At 45.4% G+C, this 23426-nt stretch overlaps 1 protein-coding gene across 1 annotated transcript in view; it reads right to left on the reverse strand.

Moving 5' to 3' along the window:
• The window catches only part of TNIK (TRAF2 and NCK interacting kinase), a 181373-nt gene that overhangs the window by 121064 nt on the left and 36883 nt on the right, over nt 1-23426 (reverse strand). The window contains exons 5-8 of the mRNA XM_015412943.1: nt 20013-20103; nt 18336-18466; nt 9587-9641; nt 7397-7475 (exon numbers count right to left, since the gene is read on the reverse strand). Coding sequence (XP_015268429.1) covers nt 7397-7475; nt 9587-9641; nt 18336-18466; nt 20013-20103 — 356 coding nt within the window. The remainder of the gene's footprint in view (nt 1-7396; nt 7476-9586; nt 9642-18335; nt 18467-20012; nt 20104-23426) is intronic.

Below are 23426 nucleotides of genomic sequence, written 5' to 3' on the forward strand. Positions count from 1 at the left end.
AAAAAGAGCAGATCAATTCTGACTCTATCAGGACCATCAACAGGGGATCCACAGAATACAAAAGCCCCAAAACAGCAGCAGTGGCACAACTCTAGCTTATATTTGCATAAAACATATTTGCGTAAAACAAAGATTTCATACAAAATCTGCAGGCCTTTTGTGAAAGCAAGCTTGTACATCTCAATGTGTTTTAATCACCAATTTTACAAGATACTTTTATAAGCCTGTTATTTTTCAGTAAATACCAATTGGTTATGAACTGACTGCTTGTTAAAGTTTAACAGATGCAAAAAAAGAGTATGAATACAGTTCTGATGCAGCTGATCACAAGCCCCAGCTGCCACTGAGTTGGAGTTCCTTTTCAACATTCCTGCATTTAAACATTTTACATCCACAAGTAAAATGGAAGTTGTCTGTAACAGATATATTTCTAAGAGCATGGGGGGAAAGGATTGACTACCAACATCCATTTGTTAAGCTCCTCTGCTACAAAATTACCACCCAACAGACAAAGTATTGTTATGGACACAAAAACGGAGACCAAATTTAGTATTTCATAGGAAATTAGATGCATGTACTTCAGTTGCAAAGTTGCAAACCAGAAGCACAACCCTATGCCACACTGGGAGGTATGTTTTCCTTCTAGCAAAATGTGCAAGCGCATGTGTAGAGCCCCATGTTTATATACATCCATACAAACTGGGTCACTGCAATCCAAGTTAATGTAAGAACATAACTTAAGAACATAATAGGGGCCCTGCTGGATCAGACCTATGGTTAGAACATAAGAACATAAGAGATGCCAATGTTGGATCAGGCCAAAGGCCCATCCAGTCCAACACTCTGTATCACACAGTGGCCAGAAATACCAGTGCCATCAGGAGGTCCACCAGTGGGGCCAGGACATTAGAAGCCCTCCCACTGTTGACCCCCCCAAGCACCAAAAATACAGAGCATCCCTTGCCCCAGAGTCCCTATCTATACCTTGTGGCTAATAGCCACTGATGGACCTCTGCTCCATATGCTTATCTAATTCCCTTTTGAAGCCGTCCATGCTTGTAGACGCCACCACTTCCTGTGGCAGTGAATTTCATGTGTTAATCACTCTTTGGGTGAAGAAGTACTTCCTTTTATCCGTTCTAACCCGACCGCTCAGCAATTTCATGGAGTGCCCACGAGTTCTTGTATTGTGAGAAAGGGAGAAAAGTACCTCTTTCTCTACCTGCTCTTTCCCATGCATGGTTCATCTAGTCCAGCATCCTGCTTCACACTGTGATCAGCCAGTTGTCTTGCAACACCAGCAAACAGGATACAGAAGCCAAGGCCTTTCCCTGATATTGCCTCCTGGCAGTGGTATACAGAGGTTTACTGTTTCTGAATATGAACATTTCCTTTACTCACCATAGGTAATAAACCTCCATATTCAGGAACAGTAAACCCTGACCTGGACAGCCCAGGCAAGCCCAATCTCATCAGCTCACAAAAGCTAAGCAGTCAGTCCTGATTAGTATTCAAATTAGTATTAGAATGGGAGACCACCAAGGAAGTTCAGTGTTGCGACGAAGAGGCAGCCAATGGCAAACCACCTCTGATCATCTCTTGCCTTGAAAACCCCACATAGGGTCAACATAAGTTGGCTGCGACTTTACGGCACTTTCCATTCACCGAGCCTCTGAATACGGCAGATTCTGCGTGTTCGATGTAAAAAAGGCATCGACACTAAACCAGAATGCACTGACCTTCATGGGCTACTCTGCATGTTATACTTCCTGCCTGTACGCATTAAAGATATCGCACATACTCCCTTACAGTGTGCAGGGAGAAATGAGCACAGGACACTTCCTTAGAGCAACTAAGACCACTGGTCCATCTAGCGCTGTACTGTCTACTCTGGCTGGCAGAGGCTCTGCTGGATCTCAGGCAAAGAGAGGTCCCTTCCCATCCCATTCTGTATCTCATATGCTTTATCTGAAGTAACCAGAAATTGTACTTTTGTATGCGAGTGTGCACTCTACCACTGAGTCAGAGCCCCTTCCCAAAGCAGGTATGTGAATCTTGCCCCACGCATGTGCTAAACACAGTATTGGAGGCATATATATATTTTTAACATGTACACACATGGATCCATTTTAAGTATCACTAGATTCAGTGTGTACACCCTAGAAAGCATAATGTGTGAAGCAGCCCAAAGACAATGGCGGGGCACAGCGAAGGTTTGTTCACAGGTCTGATTGTTAAAGAGAATTTCACAGAATAAATAAAATACACTGAGGAAAGAGAACGAGTGCATAGCATAAACCCCAATGGTTCTTGCACATGTACACTTCTGCCCTCAATCCCAATAATACAGACTAACCACATCAGCATCTGTTCCTGAGCCAAACTGTATACAGACGTCTGCCTTCCTCTACCATCTCTCCCCCATCTTGATTCCTCACTCTTGATCCTTTTCTCCTTGTTGCAGCAATTGGCCTATGGCAAACTCTGAAGGAAGGATCACCCAGACTTGGATACACAGTTGTGTTATCTGGACTCGCAGTTTTTGTTAACTGCTGACAATGTGCACAGCCAGACTGCTTCCCTTGTCCCCTCTTTGGATTTTTCAAAACAACACAGATGCAAAGGGCAATTGCAACATGTCTGCTATTATTTATATAGTAAGTTTCCTAAGTGTTTACATAATTTCACGTCCTCGGTCTGCATTTCAAGTGTATTATAGTTTGGTGATTTCAACCACAGCATGTAAGGTACACCCCGGTCAAAGGGGGGAAGGGAGGACAGCAAGTGGCGTTAGGGTTGCCAAATCTTGAAAACGGACCGGCGGGGGAGCGTCCTGCCGGTCCGGGAGCCGATCGTGTGAGTGCATGCGCGTGCGCGAAGCGTGTGCGTGCCGCCGGAGCGTCACCCGGAAGTGACGTCACACGCTGGGCGGGGCCACGCCATTTGAGGGGAAAACAATGGCTGCCATTTGAGGGGAAAACTCTTTGTTTTCCCCTCAAATGGCGTGGCCCCGCCCAGCGTGTGACGTCACTTCCGGGTGACGCGCACGCCGGGGCGGAGTTCCCCCCGGGCCCGGATTCCCCGGCGTCGGGTAACGGGCCTCCGGGGCGGGGGGAATTCCGCCCTACCGGGGGGGTTGGCAGCCCTAGGTGGCGTTGAGAGATGTTAGCTTGCTTAAGGTCTTGTTGTGTTGCAATGGCTCAGCAGAGACTGGGACCAGTACGTCTCAGCTCATAACTCAACTACTAAGTTATAATGGGCTCCTAACTTTTAGAGAGCGGGGAGGGGCCATGGCTCAGGGACACAGCTTCTGCTTTGCAAGCAGAAGGGCCCAGTTTCAGCCCTCGGCCTCTCGACTTCAAAAAAGGATGGGATAACAGGTTATGCCCCCTGCTATTCATAGTGCACAGCTCGACCCTGGGGTTGCATGAAATCAGCCAGTTTGGTGTAGTGGTTAAGTGCGCGGACTCTAATCTGGGAGAACCGGGTTTGATTCCCCACTCCTCCACTTGCACCTGGCTGGATGACCTTGGGCAAGCATTAGCTCTGATAAGAGCTGTTCTTGAAAAAGAGCAGTTTCTGTCAAGAGCTCTCTCAGACCCACCTACCTCACAGGGGAGGGGAAGGGAAAGGAGTTTGTAAGCTGCTCTGAGACACCTTTGGGTAGTGAAGGGCAGGGTATAAATCCAATCTCTTCTTCTTCTTCTGTCGGGACAAACCAAAATATCGCAAAACTCTTTATCCGCCTCGATCTTCAAGATCAAGGAGGGGAGAAAAAGAGATTTCAGGCGTGACTGGGGGGAGGGAGGGAGGAAAGTCTAAAATCTGTAGCTTTCTTGAAATGGAGACCAGGAAGTGAGACAGAATCCATTTCTATGCTGTTGGGTACAAAACGGATTTCAAGAATCACCAGAACCTGCTGATATAGAGAAGCAAAAAAAAAAGCTTTGGAAAATGTAAACAACAGTGGTTAGATCTTCGCCCAGCACTAATCAGGACATACAAGTCCCTTGTAAGGCAGAGAACAGAAGAAAAACACAGAATATATCCATTAAAGCACACCTTCACTGGCACTGTTAAGAAGAGGATCCTGGTTTGTTTTGAAGGGGAGGGAGGAGAGCAGCAGCCTCCTTGGATGAACACAACCACAGCAACATACAAGCTCTCCACGCTCCTTATTAAAAACAAACAGATTTGCTAGAAAAGGAAACGGGGGGGGGGTCGTTTGTAGCAGCAAATAAAAAGATAAAGTTACCTAGCAAATAGGGAAATCAAATCACCATTTCAGGCTGGCAGCAAGAAACAATTCCTTGGCTTCCAAGTGGATTAAGGCCATATGAAAGAAGGTGCAGAGATGTGTAGAGAAGGACCAAAAGAAGGATTTCTCTTGCCAGATTCCCCCCCGCTCCAGTCTATAGCAGCAGGTGGGGTTCCAGCTCCTCCACTACTTACCAGGGGATTTTGCCAAATTAACTCCTTTGACTGTAGAGGGGTGTGTGGCCAGCCAGCCATTTTTTCCTCCATATTAAACAAGTGACCTTTGCCCCAAAGGGCTTTACAGCATGCTGACTCCAGACCAGACATTATCACGAGCATTAGGCAGGCAGGCCCAAACTCTTTTAAGACCACTTTTCACGCGTGCAGGAGATTCACAGTTTAGGCAGGAACGGCTAATCTCCAATTCTGAGACCAGTTTTAAACCCTGCAGCTGCAACACTTGCTGAAAAACAGAAGGCTGACGGATTGTATAATGAGCGCAAATCTGTCTGTGCTCTCCTCCTGATGTGATGGGAATTATTTATTCTTGCAGGGCACCCTTTGAATGTACACACAGAGCTGCCTTATACTGAATCAGACTCTTGGTCCACTACCCAGACTGGCAGCAGGTCTGCGTGGTCACAGGCTGAGGTCTTTCACATCACCCACTACCAGATCCTTTAAAACTGGAGATGCTGAGGATTGAGCCTGGGACCTTCTGCATTCCAATGCTCAGTCCTCATCAGGCAGTTTCCTTGGAGGAGGTGTCTCGTAATTTACAGAATATTTTTCCTTCATACCTGAGCATGCAGGTGGACTTATTTCTCTACCCTACTGGATAGAGCTCAACCATTAAGTTTGCTAATGAATAAATTATTTATATAGCCATTAATGTAGATGTAATATGGGTAACTGTAAGATTTGGAACGCTCATGTTCAAATGCTTTTATTTGTTTGACAGCTCTTTTACTGAGAATCAAAAGTGCTACAAGTATGTTAAGAGATATGCCACCTGTCTAAAGGCACCACTGTGTTACAGTCAAGACCTCTGCCCTAAGAACTTTGTTAAACACTTACTGTTGACAGCCTGTTGATATTTTAATAATGGATCTTCTACTGGAGAAAATCCATAGTAACTGGGCAGCCTTCAAGGGTATCTTTTGGCACGGCATAGCAAGGATGATGTGCTCAGGACAAGATGGTTTCATAAGGTACGAAATCATTGTTTTGCATAGGGATGAAAATCATTATATGGCAAAATTAGCTTCCAAGACTCTGGAGCCATTGTAGACACTGGAGCGCTGATGTAATGGATTCCTGGTGAAGGGGATCTGAGAGATCTCATATGAAGCGCTGTTGAACCTTTTCTGGATGGGAGACCACTACGAGCCCCATGTAAGCCATCTTGAGCCTTCCAAAAAGAGTGCCTGTGATGCCCCTGTCCTATTCCTTCCCTCAGGGGCAAGATTTTCCCTCTGTTTTTCTTTCCCTTTTGTGACTGAGCCACTCTAGTTGTCTGTTTTCTTCTTTCCTGAAGAATTCTGGCTGTCCCACCCTGTCACAGTATAATATTTTGGCTGTTTGCTCAGGCCAGGAACCTGAGGAAAGGAATGGGAGCCCCCTTTAACTTATATGACTTAAATGGCACTCAAGAAGTTTTTATATTTTAAATTAACAAAAAAAATTTTATTCAACATAGAGGGGAAAGGTCAGGTGAAATCAGGCGTAAAATTTCTGAGGTAACAATATAAACTTTGAGGTAAAATCAGTACATGCACAGACTTTAGTTCTTATATTTCAGGCTAATGAGAGTCTCTTAAGCTATTCAGAGTTACTTAAAATCTTTATGTTGAGAGTCTTTTGTTCCAGTGTTTTCCAAACACTCCAGCACACTTTCTTTGAGAATTCTCTGATTCTTTCAGTTTCCAGAAGGCTGGTAGAAAGCTGGTACATTCTTTCCAGAACCCAAACCCCTTCTCTTGAAACTATGCATCTTGAGTTTCTAACTAACTCTTAAGGTCTGTAAAGGCAATTTCTAACAACATCAGACCAGGGATTTCTGCACTCTTCAGAGCTATCACCCTATTTAGACTGGGTAGGGGAATTCCTTCTCTCTCTTGAAGATCTATCCCCTTTCCTTGGCCCAAATGGGAGTCTCCATCTAACTACCCACTTGTTCTTGCCAACTTTCCCCAGTTCTCCTGTCTATGTTAAACTGCTCTCAGTCAGGGAGGAATTCAGACACTGTCAGTACTTGACTATTCTCAGCTAGGCCTGAAATCAGACAGAATTCTCCTCAGCATCCAGTTCAGAAGTCTTTCTCTGCTCAGCTGATGCTAACCAATCAGATCTCTTGGAACAGCCTGTCACTCAAGGCTCTCTGGCTCTGTGAAGAATTAACCCTTCACAGTCCTTTATCTGTTTACACAGCGCTTCTTAAGCTTTTAAAAGTGCAGTCTGTCACAGTGCCCTAAAAGAATAAAGAAATATCCCCACCTCATCAGGTGGAGAGCCACCACAGCCTTGATTAATGGAAGCACAGCATGCAAAGAAGTTTTGCAGTCATTATCCAATCTGCCAGTCTTCTGCCCTAAGAGAGTCTCAGATTGACACTGTGAACCAGTTTAGTGTAGTGGTTAAGTGTGCAGACTCTAATCTGGGAGAACCGGGTTTGATTCCCCACTCCTCCACTTGCACCTGCTGGATGACCTTGGGCAAGCCATAGTTCTGGCACATCTGTCCTTGAAAAAGAGCAGTTTCTGTCAGAGCTCTCTCAGCCCCACCTACCTCACAGGGTGTCTGTTGTGGGGCGGGGAAGGGAAAGGAGTTTGTAAACCGCTCTCCCTTGGGTAGTGAAGGGCGGGATATAAATCCAATCTCTTCTTCTTCTTCTCTTCTTTAATAGTGGGCATGCTCAAACCTCTTCTAAGTTGATTCCTGTCCTGCTTCACGTGACTCCCCTATTAGAGGGCAGCCGAAATTTTCAGATTCTACCCACATTTTGCCACCAACTTCAAAACGAGAGCTTCAGTCTCACTCTGTGTGTGTGTGTGTGTGTGTGTGTGTGTGTGTTTGTACAACCAAAATGCAACATGCAGATTAAATGCAATTGAGGAGAGATGAGGACAAAAACACTCACCATTTCTTTGATTTCAACCTGGGGGCTGGATTTCGGGGAATGAGGAACAAAGCTCTCATGGGATGCATATCACAAAGGGCTGAAAAAATCATAGCAGAAGACATCAGATATGGCATAAAATGTCAAAAAACAGAACACATTTATTTATTGTACTAATACCTCACCCTTCCTTTCAATAATAATGGGGAAAGTGAGGCATAAGCAGGCTATTTTTGGGTAGGAACGCACAGGAATGGAGTTCCGGCTGGCTGCCAAGTTGACCATGCCCAGCCGGAACTCATTAGCATAATAGGCCACACCCAATAGCAGAAACTCATTTGGATTGGCTACATTGGGGGTGTGGCCTAACATGCAAAGGAGTTCCTGCTACAAAAAAAGCCCTAGGTTTTGACAACAAACAAGGTAAACAGAATAAGAAGCAAAAGGTGGGTGTGGATGGATGACTATACTTCTGGAACATGGGTGTGCAGCCTAATATGTTAATGAGCTATGCTCTCATGAGTGTGGCTGGATAGGCTAATGAGTTTCTGTTGTTGGGTGTGGCCTATTATGCTAATGAGTTCCTGCTGGGCTTTTTCTACAAAAAGAGCCCTGGGGAGAAGTATTGTAAGAGAGAATGAATGGTCTACCAAAGAAATATGGTGTTCTCTGTTCCCTTATCATGTTCAATGGGGAAAGCTCAACCTGATAATCTTACTAATGCACTTCTGTTCTGCTAGCATGGAAAAAGATGATATCACAATTGGGGGGAAACGATACAAGCTGCTAGGAAATCCATGAATGGATGCCCACAGTTTTTTAAAAAAATAAATAAAATAAAACATAATGGCCATGTGAAGAGCAAGATTTGAGTCCAGTAGCACCTCAAAGGCCAACAAGATTTCCAAGGTTTATGCTTTTGAGATTCAAAGCTCCCTCTGTCAGATATGCTAAGCCCCAGTGGTGCGCCAATGCAGTAAGCTGTCCGCATGGTAACCAGATGCTGGATAGGGGGAGAAGTAAGCATGTGGCAGGGACTTGGAAGAGGAGTATCAGTAAGGGAAGCTGGAAGCACTGGTCCTCTCAGTGGGTACTTCCTATAAAGGCCAGTTGGTGGCAGTGGTACCAAAAGAGGGACAGAAAACCCCACTCAGGGTTGGCAAAGCCAAGAGAGCAGCCTGTTGCCGGACAAAGGCCCTTTCCGCAGTTGGATCTCATCCCTGGTTTTATCAGAGTTCAAATTGGGACACAATACCTTGCATTTATTCCTGGTTATAACAGCACCCGTTTATCCTGGGACACGCGTGGGGCGAAACTGGGGTGACCTTAATATAATGTGGAATAATTACAGGGGTGAACTCGCGTGTAGTGTAGAATGTAAGTTTGGGGACAGGGTTGAACCAGGATTTAAAATCCAGTGCGGAAAGGACCAAAGACTCAGATGGCTGCTGGTGCCTAGATGATTCAGAAGCCAGGACGGAGCAGTGCTTGTGTGTCACCGGGGATGCTCTGCCACAATCTGTAAGGTACTATTGAACAGAGATCATTTCGGGGGGATCGCGGGGGATCGCAGTTCCCCGGGTGAGGTACAGAGAGCGGGGCACATGACGAAGCCCTGCCCCCTGCTTCCGGCCGCCCCGCTTCCGGCCCTCATTCAGCCAGGAGGAGGCAGGAGAAGAGGGAGGGTAAGTTGCTTCCTCCCTGCCTCTCCCCACCCCTGCCTGCCTGGGGCCAGGGAGAGCCTTCGCGGGGCTTCCTTGCACTCCCGCCGGCCTTGCAGGTCCACCGCCGGGCCCCTCATGGGGCTCGGCAGTGGAGCTGCAAGGCCGCCGGCGGCAGCCGGGAACGTTGGGGGCGGGGGGGGGGTCCTTATGGCACACTTCCAGTGATGTCAGGGGGTGTGGCCTTATGACACACTTCCGGTGATGTCATGGGATGTGGCATATGCTAATGAGTTATGCTAATGAGTTCCCCTAGCTCTTTTTCTACGAAACGACCCCTGCTATTGGAATAAAATGTTATAGATAAGATTTGTTCCTGTTCCTGAGGTTGCCATTTCAGCCCATGAGTTCTACGCCTATCTCATACCAACACTTTTCTCAGACAGTGGACAGTTTATCACACAGAACTGGATCCTCTGCCAACACATAACATATCTTAACAACGAACCCCGCCAGGCATGATAAAACAGTGAAATTGGGTTGTACTCACGAGGAGCTCCCTCGGCCATCTCAATGGCTGTTATCCCCAATGACCACAAATCACTCTGAAAGAAAAAGAAAATGACAAAACCTTTCAGGAAAACATACATAACATGGCTGAGCCTTGTAACAAATTGAGAATCATCTGGGGGGAGCTACAGCTGTACCGGAAAAAGTCCTTGGTCATTTTACAGCTATAAAGTTTGATCAGTATTTTCTAATGAAGTCCCTGATCTCCCAAGCTCAGAAGATTTAGGCCATTCAGATACCAGTTTTGATGTTCTTCCCTCTGTTAGAGCTGTCGAGTCAAGTTCCACTCCTCATATATTGGGGGGGGGGGGAGAAACCACAGTTGGGATATGAGAACACTGAAGCCATGTAATCCAATGTGATCCTCTTTCAATAACAAAGGAATAACTCTTTGAAATGTAAAAACCCAAACAGCCTGGCAGTTAATCTTTCCACAAAAGCAACAGGCAATTACCTGCCATTCCCTCTACCCCCCCCCTTTCCTCTTCTACTCCAATACTTCCAGCAATTTATTCTTGTTAACTTCACCAGAGAACTTTTATTAAAAGTATACTGGGACTAAAATGTGTGGCGGTGGAAGGTAAACAAGTATAAAGCCAACAGTCGTGATAGTCTGACCCACAAATCAAACAGTCATTAAGACTTATAAAGAATGCTATCTATGTATTGCAATCTGAAGCACTACAACATGATAAACAAATCATAAAAGAATCATTGAACCAAGGTACATAATCAACGTCGTCTCCGGATTATGCAACGTTTCAAAAAATGGATCTTCTTCAGGAGATATTATAATGGTGCAAAAGCTCTCTGTTTCATAAGTGCTAGACAACAAGTCTTAAGAAATATTAAATTCAGATAGGATGCTGATGTCAGTTAACATTCAGGCTCAAAATAGGCTGCTATGTTTCTAATGGATCCCGGGCGTATACTGGGACTAAAATGTGCGGCGGTGGAAGGTCCCATCAAGTCACAGCTGACTTACAGCTGACCCCGTGGGGTTTTCAAGGCCAGAGACGTTCAGAGGTGGCCTGCCCTCTGTGTCACATCCCTGGTTATTCATTGGCGGTCTTCCATCCAAATGCTATCCAGGGCCATTCCCTACTTAGCTTTTGAGATCAGGCTAGCCCAAGCTATCCAGGTCAGGGATGAAACTAAACAACCCCCAGACATAATGCGGATTAGTAGGTGGAGTACGAGACTAGGCTTGGGGGAGATCCAAGTTTGAATCCCTGCTGCAAAGTCTGGTGGGAGAACCTCTCTCCCTCTCTCTCTTTTTCTCCCCCCCCCCCCACAAATCTACCTCAGGAGACAGTTGGACAAGTAAAATGGAAGGGTGGGATGGGCGAGGAACCATGTACTGTGAGCTTTTCAGAGGAAGAGGAAGTAAGTATTTTAACACAGACATAAACTGCACATTTCTTAATTTGGCATTCTTCACAAACCACAAATCTATGAGCATACTGAGAAGGCTACAGTGGATCCAACCATCCTCCAGGGAACCTACCTCCAGATTAAGCAGCTCTTCACCCAAACAGAAGAGCCACTTAAATTGGAGGGAGGTTTCTTAGGCTGAGGAAGGTTTCAGACTTTGCTCAGTGCAGTGGTAGGATATAAGTAGGAGCCAACCCACTGTATACAGTTCTTAGGCTTGCCAAGTCCCCCCGAGGGGCGGGGAAACCCCCGCCCGAGAGGCCCGTTACCCGCCACTGATAGATCGGACCCCGGGGGGAACCCCACCCCAAAGCACGTGACATGCCTAGGGTAAGCACGTTACCCGGAAGTGACACAATCACGTCGGGCACTCTATGGTTTTCCCTCAGATGATTGTGGCCCTGCCCCAACGTGCCCGACATGATTGTGTCACTTCCGGGTGATGTAACTGCGGCGCGCGCGCTTGGCGCGCGGACATACACTCCCAGACCAAGACTGGACTCCCCCGCTCTGCAACAGGTAAGGAGTTGGCAACCCTAACAGTTCTGGATCTGCCAAGGGTATAAAAAAGGCAAAATGAATTGAGCAGATACAATGGTTGCTATTATAAAAGTTGAAACTGTTAATTTATTAGAGAGAAAAGAACAAAAATACAGTTGCAAATGTATGTATGAAATGATATTTATCAGTATTCTTGGTATTAAACTGGGTACTTAATTAGACATTTAAGATAAACTATAATCCCTGGATTCTGGAAGCCACGACAGAAAGTTCTACAAAAAAGCATCAATACACAAATGTGGAACAGAAAATGCCTGTATTTCCAGAAGAGAAGTATTAGGGTTAAATAAAATAAGGCAGATTGTCAGTTTTCTTTTCAGTGCATCTGTCAGTGCATTCATAAACAGAGTTACACCCTTCTAAATCACTGAAGTTAATGGATTAGGAGGGTGTAACTCTTTTCAGGATTACAAAATAAGAGTCCAGTGGCCCCTTTAAGACCAACAAAGGCTTATTCAAGGTATGAAAAAGTGTGCCTTGCACATGAAAGCTCATACCTTGAATAAGTTGGTCTTAAAGGTGCCACTGGACTCTAATTTTGTACTACTGCTTCAAACCAACACAGCTGCCCACCTGGATCTCTTTTCAGGATTGCAATTTGTACTACTCCTTGTTAGAAAAAAAAGCTGCCATTTTTCTTAACTTTTGGAGGAAACTTTCTGCCAAAAAGGAAGCAAGAAGTGCCAAGGGAGAAATGCAAAACCACCACAATGTAGGCTTTGTACATATTTTTTTTTAAATGATAAGGGTTTTTCTTTGTAAGGCATTAACTGTATTATTCTGTAGACTACAAAGCCAGTTTCTTTTAACTAAAAGAGCAGAGTCATTTTATTTCCAGTGGCCACAGCTTTTTCTCGCTGCAGAATCATCTGGGGCTTTTGTGTTTATAAAGTCATTTGACCAGATATGTAAAAAGTGACTGTTTCCATTCTTTCTCAAAGGTGAGCATCAGCAACATTAATATGAATCAGATAGTGCCATGACGTCCAACAAGTTACCTCTCAATAGCATGTTTTTTCATTGAACTCTAAAAACCACCCTGCAGAAATTTAGCTTGTTTAACATCTAGACTTCTAAATGTATTTAATCCTTGAGGACAGATGGACATTTCTGACCTTTGCTAACAACTCTGCTAGTAAATAAGTGCAATGTTCCTACTAAAAGCAGACTTGACAGTATGGATTTTTTTTTCCAAATTCAGCTACAAAATTAAAACTGGCTGTCATTACCACCCAAGTTACTTAGCTGCCAGAGGAACCCAAACTGGCAGTGCCATTTTCTCCCTTCGTCAAGTCAGTTAGCAAATTATGGTGTAACCCTTTTAGCCTTACAAGGGCCAGGTTAGTGGTCACAGAATGGTGGATGCCCCATTCAAAACCAGAAAGGCACTAAAATCACTTTACAGGTATAGAACTGAGAGTTTTACATAAAAGAGTGTGAATAATAAAATATACTGAGCAGTCCCAAAGTCAAGGTGAAAAGAGAATGACGTCTCTGGGCTCTGCGTCACAAACTGCAGATAGATCTCGTTGCATACTTGGTGAGGTTCTAGGGTTGTCAGGTCCCTCTTGGCCACCAGCAGGGTGGACAGGGTTGCCAGCTCCAGGTTGGGAAACTCCTGGAGATTTGGGAGTGGAGCCTAGGGTGGGGTACAATGACATAAAGTCCACCCTGCACACCCGTTTTCTCCAGGGGAACTGTTATCTGTGGTCTGGAGATAAGCTGTAATTCTGGGGGATCTCCAGGTCCCACCTGGAGGCTAACCTCCTTATGAGGTTCTCTGTCAGAAACTCTGAAAGGCCACTTTTCCTCACAGGCACAATAGAAGAAATTCCACAAACACTCCAGATCAAAGTCCCATGCTAGAAGATGGCCAGTCTTCTGCAAATGGCCCTTCTCCGTCTCTATAGCATTTTCCCCTCTTCTGGCAGTTCTTCAGAAATTCTTCATATCCTCCTGAGTGACCAACTTGTGCTTCTGTGACCATTGGAAACTGATGATTCTTGACACTCTTGCTGCTCGTCTCTCCAGTTGCCAAGCAACCCCCTTGCCAAGCTTGTGTAGAAGTCCCCTCCCTCTAGAGGGCAGTGTTCCTAGACCACTCCCCATTATGCAGGCAAACATTTCTAATGAAGAACATTTCACAAGGCTTATATTGGCTTTACAGATACAAAAATCATGCTGTACTCACAAAAAATAAGATGCCTGCACTGACGGTTTATGTGTTACTGTCTCACATGATGCTCTTCATTTCTTTTTTTAATTTTGTAGGATACACACCGGTCCCCCCACCGCCCCCCGTAGTCCCTATGTGCTGTGATAGTTAACAGCAAGCAAAAGCAACAGTCCTAAACGGTAAACTCTAGATTAAGGGTAAAACTAGTATAAAACAGCAGAACCATGATCACAGATACTGCATGGCTCTTTTATTTATATTACTCATTAGAAGCCCCACATGGTTGCTTTGAAGATTGGGAAAGCGATGCTGTCCGCAGGGTGGTGATAGTGGTGGCGATTCCCCCCCCCCTCCAGTTGTCTGATCTAAATTTCTCTCCCATGCCCAGTTGCAATTAGCTCTACAGGGAGAAAAGAAAGACAGGTATAGCATTTAACTGGAGTTGGGGGGAAGTCTTTGAAGCAGACGCATGGGGCTTCTAATTATATCAAGGATCTCGTCCTTTAAAAGCCAACAAACACACACCACATACAGTGATAATTAAAAGAAACGTCATCTCCTAACCTATACTGCTCACCTGGGAAATGCTTTCAAAACTAGAAAGGAGCTCAGGGGTGGCAATGCAAGGCTCTCCATTTTGTCCCTCCCCCCCCCCAACTGGGTGAGGGAGGTGAGGCTGAAAGCAGTTGACTGGCTGAGGTCACTCAGTGAATTTTAGGCCTGAGGAATTTAATGCAAATCTGTGGGATCCTAGCTCCATCATGTCAATTTTGTTGTTGTTGTTGTTCAGTCGCACAGTCGAGTCCGACTATTCGCGACCCCGTGGACCACATCATGCCAGGCCCTCCTGTCTTCCGTCGTACTCCAGAGTTTGTTTAATTTCATGTTCGTTGCCTCGACAACACTGACTAACCTTCTCATCCTTTCCCGTCCCCTTCTTCTTTGTCCTTCAATCTTTCCCAGCATCAGGGTCTTCTCCAGTGAGTGCTCCCTTCTCATTTGGTGGCCAAAGTCAATGCTACATCATAAAAGTCATTCGATGGTTTATGGTGTCAAGTGCCACTGAGAAACCAAGACTAAAAGAGCAGGATCTATACTTACCCTTGTGTCCAGTTAAAGACACAGATCCTTCACCAGAGCAACCAAATGTTATTTCAAGCCCTTGAAGTCTGCTCTTGAATCCTGACAGATGTGACTTCCAGGATCTGGGTCACCATTACTTGTTTGATCATCTTATTCTCAGATGGGAGAACTTTAAAAAAGATCCATAGCTGTTCAAATTCTGATGGATCCAAGGAGGGCGTTCTCTGGTTTTCTAAGTTATGAAAGGCAGTTGTCAAGTGCCATAACTGTTACAGCACAAACTCAAAAGGGCGTGTGAGATGTTTGGTCTGGAGGCCTGATGAGAAGGCCCCTGAAAGCAATCACATATCAAGACGCTGAGACACATGGGCAGCGCATCAGTCAACCAGGCCATTGACAGGAAGCTTGATTTTACAGTCATCTTAACCAGCGCCAGAACTAGTGTGGGTAGAATTTAGATGAACTGTGCTGCCTTTATTCTCCTTTTCCAACATGGACAAAACATGCAAAAGTAGGACTACTAACTTCAGGGTGGGGACCTGAAGTTCTCATGGAATTTGCTTCCCAGACCACAAACACGTCACCCTGGAGGAAATGGCAGCTTTGGAGGGTGGATTCTATGGCATCACACCCTCACTGAGTTCTCTCTTGACCCCAGACTCCACCCTCCCTGAACGCTTCCCTCAAATCTCTAGGAATTTTCCAAGCTGGAATTGCCAGCCTTATGCAAAAACGCTGTGGTTTACAAACAGGGAGACAATGTAAATTGATTTTCCAAAGGAGTTCCTAAAAGAATCATTTCCTGACTCTCACATTGATCTGCTCTTCTGTCTCCCCACACTCCTTAGTACTCTCTGTTCCTTTAGTACTCTTTTTACTAGGAAACCTAAAACATGCATCCTCCATTCTCCCTTGCTACTCCCTGTTGGTGAAACTCTACTCCTGTCATTCTTCTGACTCCTTCAGTCTAATTCAATGCCCAATAAAAACGTGCCTTTCAAGCTGGCATTCTCCAGTAGATCTCCCTACTCCAATTTCTCTCCATTCCTCTTGTGCGTTTATTCCCTCCTTTAGATTGGAAGCCTTTTATTTATAAAAATAATGTTTTTAAAGGCCCTAAGAAAAAAAAGGTGCATCATCCAACAGGCAACTACACTGAAGGTTCTGGCTAGGACCCAAAAGCATCTGGCACAAGACCTGAAATCCAAAATTTTAAGGACAGTGACAAATCCTCAACAAACATCAGGTTCACTTTCCAGTGACTGACTGCCTTATGGACTGTGCATCTCCCCAGATTGTGTTCAGAATAGAAATTTAACAAGGAATCAATCTGGCGCTGGCAAAAGCAGACAGCTTTCCCTGACAGGCTTTCGACAGGCTTCACTCACTCAGAAAACTGCCTCTGCCGTCTGCCTGCAAGTGAGCAAGCTGGTCCGTGGGTGTTTGCAGCCAGATATTTTCAGGAGAGGGTTGCTCGAGATGGGAGATGGACTTTGGTCCTCTGAAAAGTGGCACAATGTGAACTGGCGCACCAGCACGTCAACTGCTGATTAGATCGGCTGGGACTTGGTAACGATCTCATACAGAAAAAGTCCATACACTCATCAAGCCAAGGAGCAAGATAGCTTGCAGCTAATGTCAAAAGGGAAACAAGTATCTAACAGTTAGAGGGCACTTAGGGAAACCTGTGGCGGAAAATAATGGAAAGCCTTCAGTTTCCTGAAGTGTCTGCTATTCTGCAGTTCTGGGGATTGACCGTTAATTAATCCTACATATTGCACGTCTATCAGGGCTGGCTGAGAGCTGAACTATTTAATATCTATGTGAAGCTGCTGGGAGAGGTTATCAGGAGGTTTGGGCTGCAGTGCCACCAATATGCGGATGACATCCAGCTCTACCTCTCTTTCCTACCTAATTCCAAGGATGTGGCTGATGTTCTGGACCAGTGCTTGGAGTCAGTAATGGGCTGGATGAGGATGAACAAACCAAAACTTAATCCTAACAAGACAGATATTCTCTGGGTTAATATAGAGGCAGACCTGGGACTTAAGATCTCTCCTCTCTTGGATAAGGTTATACTCTCCTTGAAAAGCCAGTTGCACAGCTTGGGAGTACTACTGGATGCTGCAGTCGCCTTAGAAAACTAGCTAGCCGCAGTGGTTCCAAGTGCTTTTGCCCAGCTTTGGCTGGTGCGTCAACTGAGTCTGTTCCCCGGTCAGTCAGATCTAGCCACAGTAATCCATGCCTTAGTTAGATCCAGACTGGACTAGCGCAATGTGCTCTGCTTGGGGCTACCTTTGAAAAAGAAGAAGAGATTGGGTTTATACCCCGCCCTTCACCACCCAAGGGAGTCTCAGAGCGGCTTACAAACTCCTTTCCCTTCCCCTCCCCACAACAGACACCCTGTGAGGTAGGTGGGGCTGAGAGAGCTCTGACAGAAACTGCTCTTTTTCAAGCTCTGACAGAACTATGGCTTGCCCAAGGTCACCAGCAGGTGCAAGTGGAGGAGTGGGGGAATCAAACCCGGTTCTCCCAGATTAGAGTCTGCACACTTGAAGAGTGTTCAGAGGCTGCGGCCAATGCAGAACGCTGTGGCTAGACTGTTGGTCGGGGCTAGCTAATGGGAACATGGATCCCCAATATTACAGCAATTACACTGACTATTGATCCACTCCTGAGCCCGATTCAAGGTGTTGGTTTTAACCTTTAAAGCCCTACACAGGTCGGGACTGGGTTATCTGAAGGAAATCATCTTCTCAAAAATGTTCTTTCCTGGGAATTATGATCACAGGGATAGACCCACCCACCCCCGACTGTCAGTTGGTGGGTACACAACAGAGGCCCTTTTCAGCCCCAGGGAGGTGTGCCCGGCCCCTTGACTTTTGAGCTTTAGGAGGTAGCTTTATTCAGGACTTCATTGCGTTACGTTTAGTAGCAGTCCTGAACAGTGATTTTAAAGCTTGGTTTAGTGTTTTTAATGTATTTAAGGTTTTTTTATCTATGTTTGTAAGCTGCCTTGAGCTCTGTAAGGAGGAAAGACGGCTCAGAAAGGTTTTAAGTAAATAAATAAACTAGATAACCCCAAAGGACTGTGCACTGTTGCCTTTTGTGAAGCGCTGTCTGAAGAGGCTGAGCAAGAGATTTACCGAAAGAATTAGGCAGCCAGGTCCAAGCATGCTATACCCAAGGATCCCTCGGTCCTTCAAGTCAGACACCTTGTGTGTGGGTTCCCTAGCATCACAGCAGGTGTCTCTACCTGCCTGTTACCTCCACTGCCCTACAACCAGCTTCAGTTCAGGTTCTGGCTTCCCTCTGGATACTCTGAGCTCGAATATTGGCCCGGAATTCCCTCTGCCTGCCTGCTGACCCACTTGCGATCTGCTTCAGAGTTCCACTGAACTTCAGTTCCCATCCTTCCAGGACCACTCAAGCTACCCGCTACTGACAACAGCTGAAGACGTGCATCTAGAAATACCTTAAAGTCATACGTGGCATCCGGGTTTTCATCACAGGCAATAACTTCGGGGGCCATCCAGTACGGGGTTCCGATAAACGTGTTCCTTCGGCCGACCGTTCTGTCAAGCTGAGCGCTGACTCCAAAATCCACTGGAGAGGCAAAGAACAAGAGCTTTAGTGTGGCACAGAGTAAACATGGTTCTGACATATGAAAAGGGGGGGAACATCCTTGTGCTTCTGTTATATTTCATACAGGATGCCGTCCACCATGAACTGTTCCTTGGCAAGCATAAAGGTTCATTTCACATCCCACTCTTTTTAAAGGGGTTGGAGAGCTCAAGAAATATGGAGTTCTCCCCACAGAATACCTGTGTCCTGAAAGGATGGTGTCTCTTAGGCAGTCTTGGTCCATTTGCTAGAGGTGTGGGCTTGCAACTGAGATGCCTGGGGTTCAGCTCCTGTCTTTGTCAACGGCTCGAGTTGAATGTTACCTTCACAGTTGTGCATGGTCACATCCCTTGCTACCTCATAACATTGGACATCAGAAACTACCTGAGGTGTTTCTATGATGTGGTCACTTTCAGTGCCTCCCAGGAGACTGGCAACAGTGTCCCTCTGTATGTGGCTCCTGTTGTTATGGCATGTATTACCGGTAACAGCTCCCTTGCTACAAATTTAGCATCTGAATTAGGTCACAGTGAATTGCACAAGGCCACATTGTCTCTCACAGCTTCAGAAGGAACCAAATTGCTGCTAGCCAACAGCAGCAAGGAGCAATAACAGTGACCTTTACCGGCAGAACACCAAAAAGTCTGTAAAGCATTTTGTCTATTTTTTTTAAAAAGTGCTATCTAAATAACTTAATAGCAGTGCACCAAGACACTTCTATGGGCAGCAAGGAACCTCTTCAGTTACTGTAAGCTGGAATATAGTTTGGGGGCCACAGCTGATAAAAAGAAAAGATATCAGACATACAACTGTGACTGCTCCATAACGTCCCCAGCTGCAGATATGTCCACAGCAGTGCATGATGCAGCTGTGTCACACCGTACAGCCAAAGTTATTGTGGAAGAAATAGTTCCACCCACTTTCCAAGGAAACCCACTCCTCACTGCAGCAGTTAAGAAAGTTGTAGCTGAAAAGTGTTTAAACAAATTTGGGGTTAAAAAAAAACCACGGCCATCAAGCACAGTTTCTGTTATGGCTGCATCTGCACAGATATTGCCAAAACAAAAGGAGTTCAGGCGGTATATTTGGTTGCTATAGCACCACAGAGCAAAGAGGCACCACAGAGGTGTGGCGGCAATGGCCACCAGGAGCTGGTGAAAAATGGAACCGAGATCCCGATAACAGAAGGGCAAGTGGGAAGACCACGTGGCCAGTCAGTGGGTGGAAGGGAAGACCAATCAAGTAGGTGGGTATGAAGCTTGAGGGGAGAGAAGGAGGGAAAACAGAGTCAGTGTTGGGAGAGGGGAAGTAGGGTCCGGCAGCCGAAGAATGGGATTTCACACATCCCAATGAGTCCTTGGGGGTCCCCTCTCTTGTATCTATTCATTAGAAAAGCAAAAGCACTTCTGATTTCAGCTTCAGTGAAATCAGTGCTGTTGCCTTCAGAAGACAGAATCAGGTCTTTTCAGATAGCCCAATTTCAGGATTTGTTATATTTTCCAGGAGCTGAAAAGGACGTCTTTCTTACCTAGTTTAACTTCTGCATTCTCTGTCAGTAAAACATTCTGACCCTTGATATCTCGATGGATTACTTTGTGCTGGTGGAGATGACTTAAACCCTAGAAATTCAATAAGAAAGTTATTACATTTCTAGATTTGTGGGTGGAGGGGGCAGAACACATGACATGTGTTTATTTATTTATTTGCTCTTCTTGCTTACCAATCAGCTAGCAACAAAGCAGAAGACTGATAATTACTTCAAAATATTTTAACTCATTTGAGGACTGACTCTGATCCTATCTAAGCATGAGCAGAGCAGCACTTGTAGAAGCCAAATGTCTGATATCACCTCCTACTACAGTCTGCTGTTTTCCCTGAAATCATGACCTTGGGGTAAGTGCCTTTTACCAGCTGAAATCAAGGTCAGGATACAAGCTCATTTTCCCCTTAAACCATCATTGGACACACTGAAAAGAGGGAGACAGAAATGTAAATAAACAAAGGGTCCATATATGGCTGAAAAGTTCCCAGCCAAAATCTGCAGAAAGGGGATACTGGTCTACCTTATAGGGCTGTGGGACAAACTCCTGTAATTACTCATGTGAAGCACTTTAAAAGCTGGAAGTGATGTACAAATACTAAGCCGGCAAAACAAAGTCTAAACTCTACCCTATTCTGCTTTACTTAGATCAACAGCTTTCCAGATAAGCCTTGTATATTTGCGTCTCACACAACACCTGAACATGTGCCTACTTATACATTGATATATGCACATGCACAGGGAAGGGATTTGCGGCTCAGTGGCAGAACACACGCTTTGCATGCATAACACAGCAAAGTTTAATCACTGGTGTTTTCAGCACAAGGATCTCTTGTATCTGAGTTTGGAAAGTTGCTGCAAGTCAGGACAACATGAGCCACTAGTCCAGCGGTTTTCAACCTGTGGGTTGCGACCCCTTTGGGGGGCGAATGACCCTTTCACAGGGGTCGCGTCTAAGACCATCGGAAAACACAGATTTTCGATGGTCTTATTTTTGTGATTAATCACTATGCTTTAATTATGTTAAATTTGTAACAATGAAAATACATCCTGCATATCAGATATTTACATTACGATTCATAACAGTAGCAAAATTACAGCTATGAAGTAGCAATGAAAATAATTTTATGGTTGGGGGTCACCACAACATGAGGAACTGTATTAAAGGGTCGTGGCATTAGGAAGGTTGAGAACCACTGCACTAGTCGGATCTGTGAGCTGACTCAGCATAAGGCAGCTTTGTATATGCACTCACAAGCAGGCATACATATCATAAGGTAAAGGTAAAGGTTCCCTTGCTCGAAAGCCAGTCGAGTCCGACTCTAGGGTTGCGGTGCTCATCTCCGTTCCAAAGCCGAAGAGCCAGCGCTGTCCAAAGACGTTTCCATGGTCATGTGGCCAGCATGACTAAACACCAAAGCGCATGGAACGCTGTTACCTTCCCACCGAAGTGGTACCTATTTATCTACTTGCAATTTCTTGCTTTCGAACTGCTAGGTTGGCAGGAGCTGGAACTAGAGACGGGAGCTCACTCTGTCTTGCGGCACACTCGGGTCTCGAACTGCTGAACTACCGACCTTCCACAGCCTGCAGTTCAGCGTCTTAACCACTTGAGCCACCGCAGTGGTATAGTTCAGACAACTGCGTCTTCAGTGTTCCGACGTTATACGGAGTGAAAGTTGTCTCCTAGTCGTATCATCTTTTGGCATGGAGACTCTAGCTAGGGAGAGGTGTAATCAGAATTGCCAGACTCCTGGTGGTGGGTGGAGATCTCCTGGGATTTCAACTGATCTCCAGGCGACAGAGATCAGCTCCCCTAGAGATAAATGGTTGTTTTGGATGGTGGATCCATGACATTATATCCTGCTGCACCCCCTCCCCTCCCCAACCTCATCCTCCCCAGTCTCCACCCCAAAAATCTTCATGAATCCCCAAAACCTGGATCTGACAACCCTATGTATAATCCCCAGCCACATTTTTTTAAAAAATCCGATCTAGAACAGCTGAGGTTTTAGCAGTTTAAAAAGTTCACTTTGGGGTGCCAAGAACCCTTTTTCTAAGTATTTTTGTATACCCAAAAAACACACCTCCTGGCAGCCAAAGATATGTACAACCCTGACTGTGGAGTAAGGGCTCGATCTAGGCACGATATTGCTTAAACCTCTACCACTGCAAGAATGACCCTTGGCTGAATTGTTCCCTTTTACAAAACGGCCCACTTGTGAGTGGACAACAGAACACTCCTGCCTCCTCTTGTTATTACCGCTACCTAGAAACTGAAATTCCAGATTGCATGATATATTGAAGAAATAAATGCTTGGGGGAGAAAAACAAAAGCTACCACAAGCACACAATAGCTTGAACACTGCCCTAATCGAATCATAGCTCATATTAAAAGCTTGTCTCGAAGGCTAGAGGTAAACTAGCTTGCCTTTGTACCTTTTTATTAGCTCATTAATTCTTTTTTTTTTTGTAAGCTCCGTTTTTATTTCACACATCTACATCTCAGGGTTTAAAAAGTAATATCCACCTAAATTGCAATTCCAGTAAAGTATGGTTTTCTTTCATGATTAAACTCGTATCAGCTTTAGATTTCACATTAGCATTCGTATTTTGAAACTGAAAATGATTTTCACTGTCACTGCCAGCATTTATTAAGTCATTTTATTTTCATTACATCAGGGCTGCAATTTGCACAAGAAACCAGGCTGTGTTGTGGTTATTAAAGAGGTTTTGCGTGATTTTATGCTCCGGATACTGCAGTTTTATATGTGGTCTTTAGCACATGAGCTTATATGAAGGTACCTGTTATCCAATCAGACCGTCAGTCCCCCTGCACTGCACTGTCTCTCCCAACAAGCAACAGATCTCCAAGGCCTCAGGCAGGTCTTTTGTAACACTACTATCCAGGGGCCTTTTTAATCAAGGGCGCCACGTACTAGACCTCAGTCTTTTTTCAGGCAGAGCATGTGCTCTCCTAGACTATGAACCAGTCACCCGCTTCTTCAATAGATACTACGTGTGTCAGTTTTTAAAATCTACCATACAGTTTTTAAAAGGCCTCACAATGATTTGGAGGGTGTTACCTGCATTGACCAATATAGGGTAGGGTTGCCAGACCCCCTGGTGGAGGAAGGGGTCCCCCCACTGCCAGGCCCTGCCCTCAGGCACCGATCAGCTGTCTGGTGAGGGGGGACTTACCAGGAGAAAGAGAAAGGCCCAGACCACGTCACCGGTATCGCACAGGAAGTGATGTCATCATGACAATGACATCCAGGCAACGCTCTGGTATTTGGCAAAAACTCTATGGAAGAAGCAGTTTTTACCATAGAGATTTTGCCCAAATATCAGAGCAATGCCCAGATGTCACAGCATGATGACACCACTTCCTGTGTGATGCTG

This window comes from Gekko japonicus, unplaced genomic scaffold, assembly GCF_001447785.1.
Source record: "Gekko japonicus isolate JY-2015 unplaced genomic scaffold, Gekko_japonicus_V1.1 scaffold1832, whole genome shotgun sequence".
Classification (NCBI taxonomy): Eukaryota; Metazoa; Chordata; class Lepidosauria; order Squamata; family Gekkonidae; genus Gekko; species Gekko japonicus.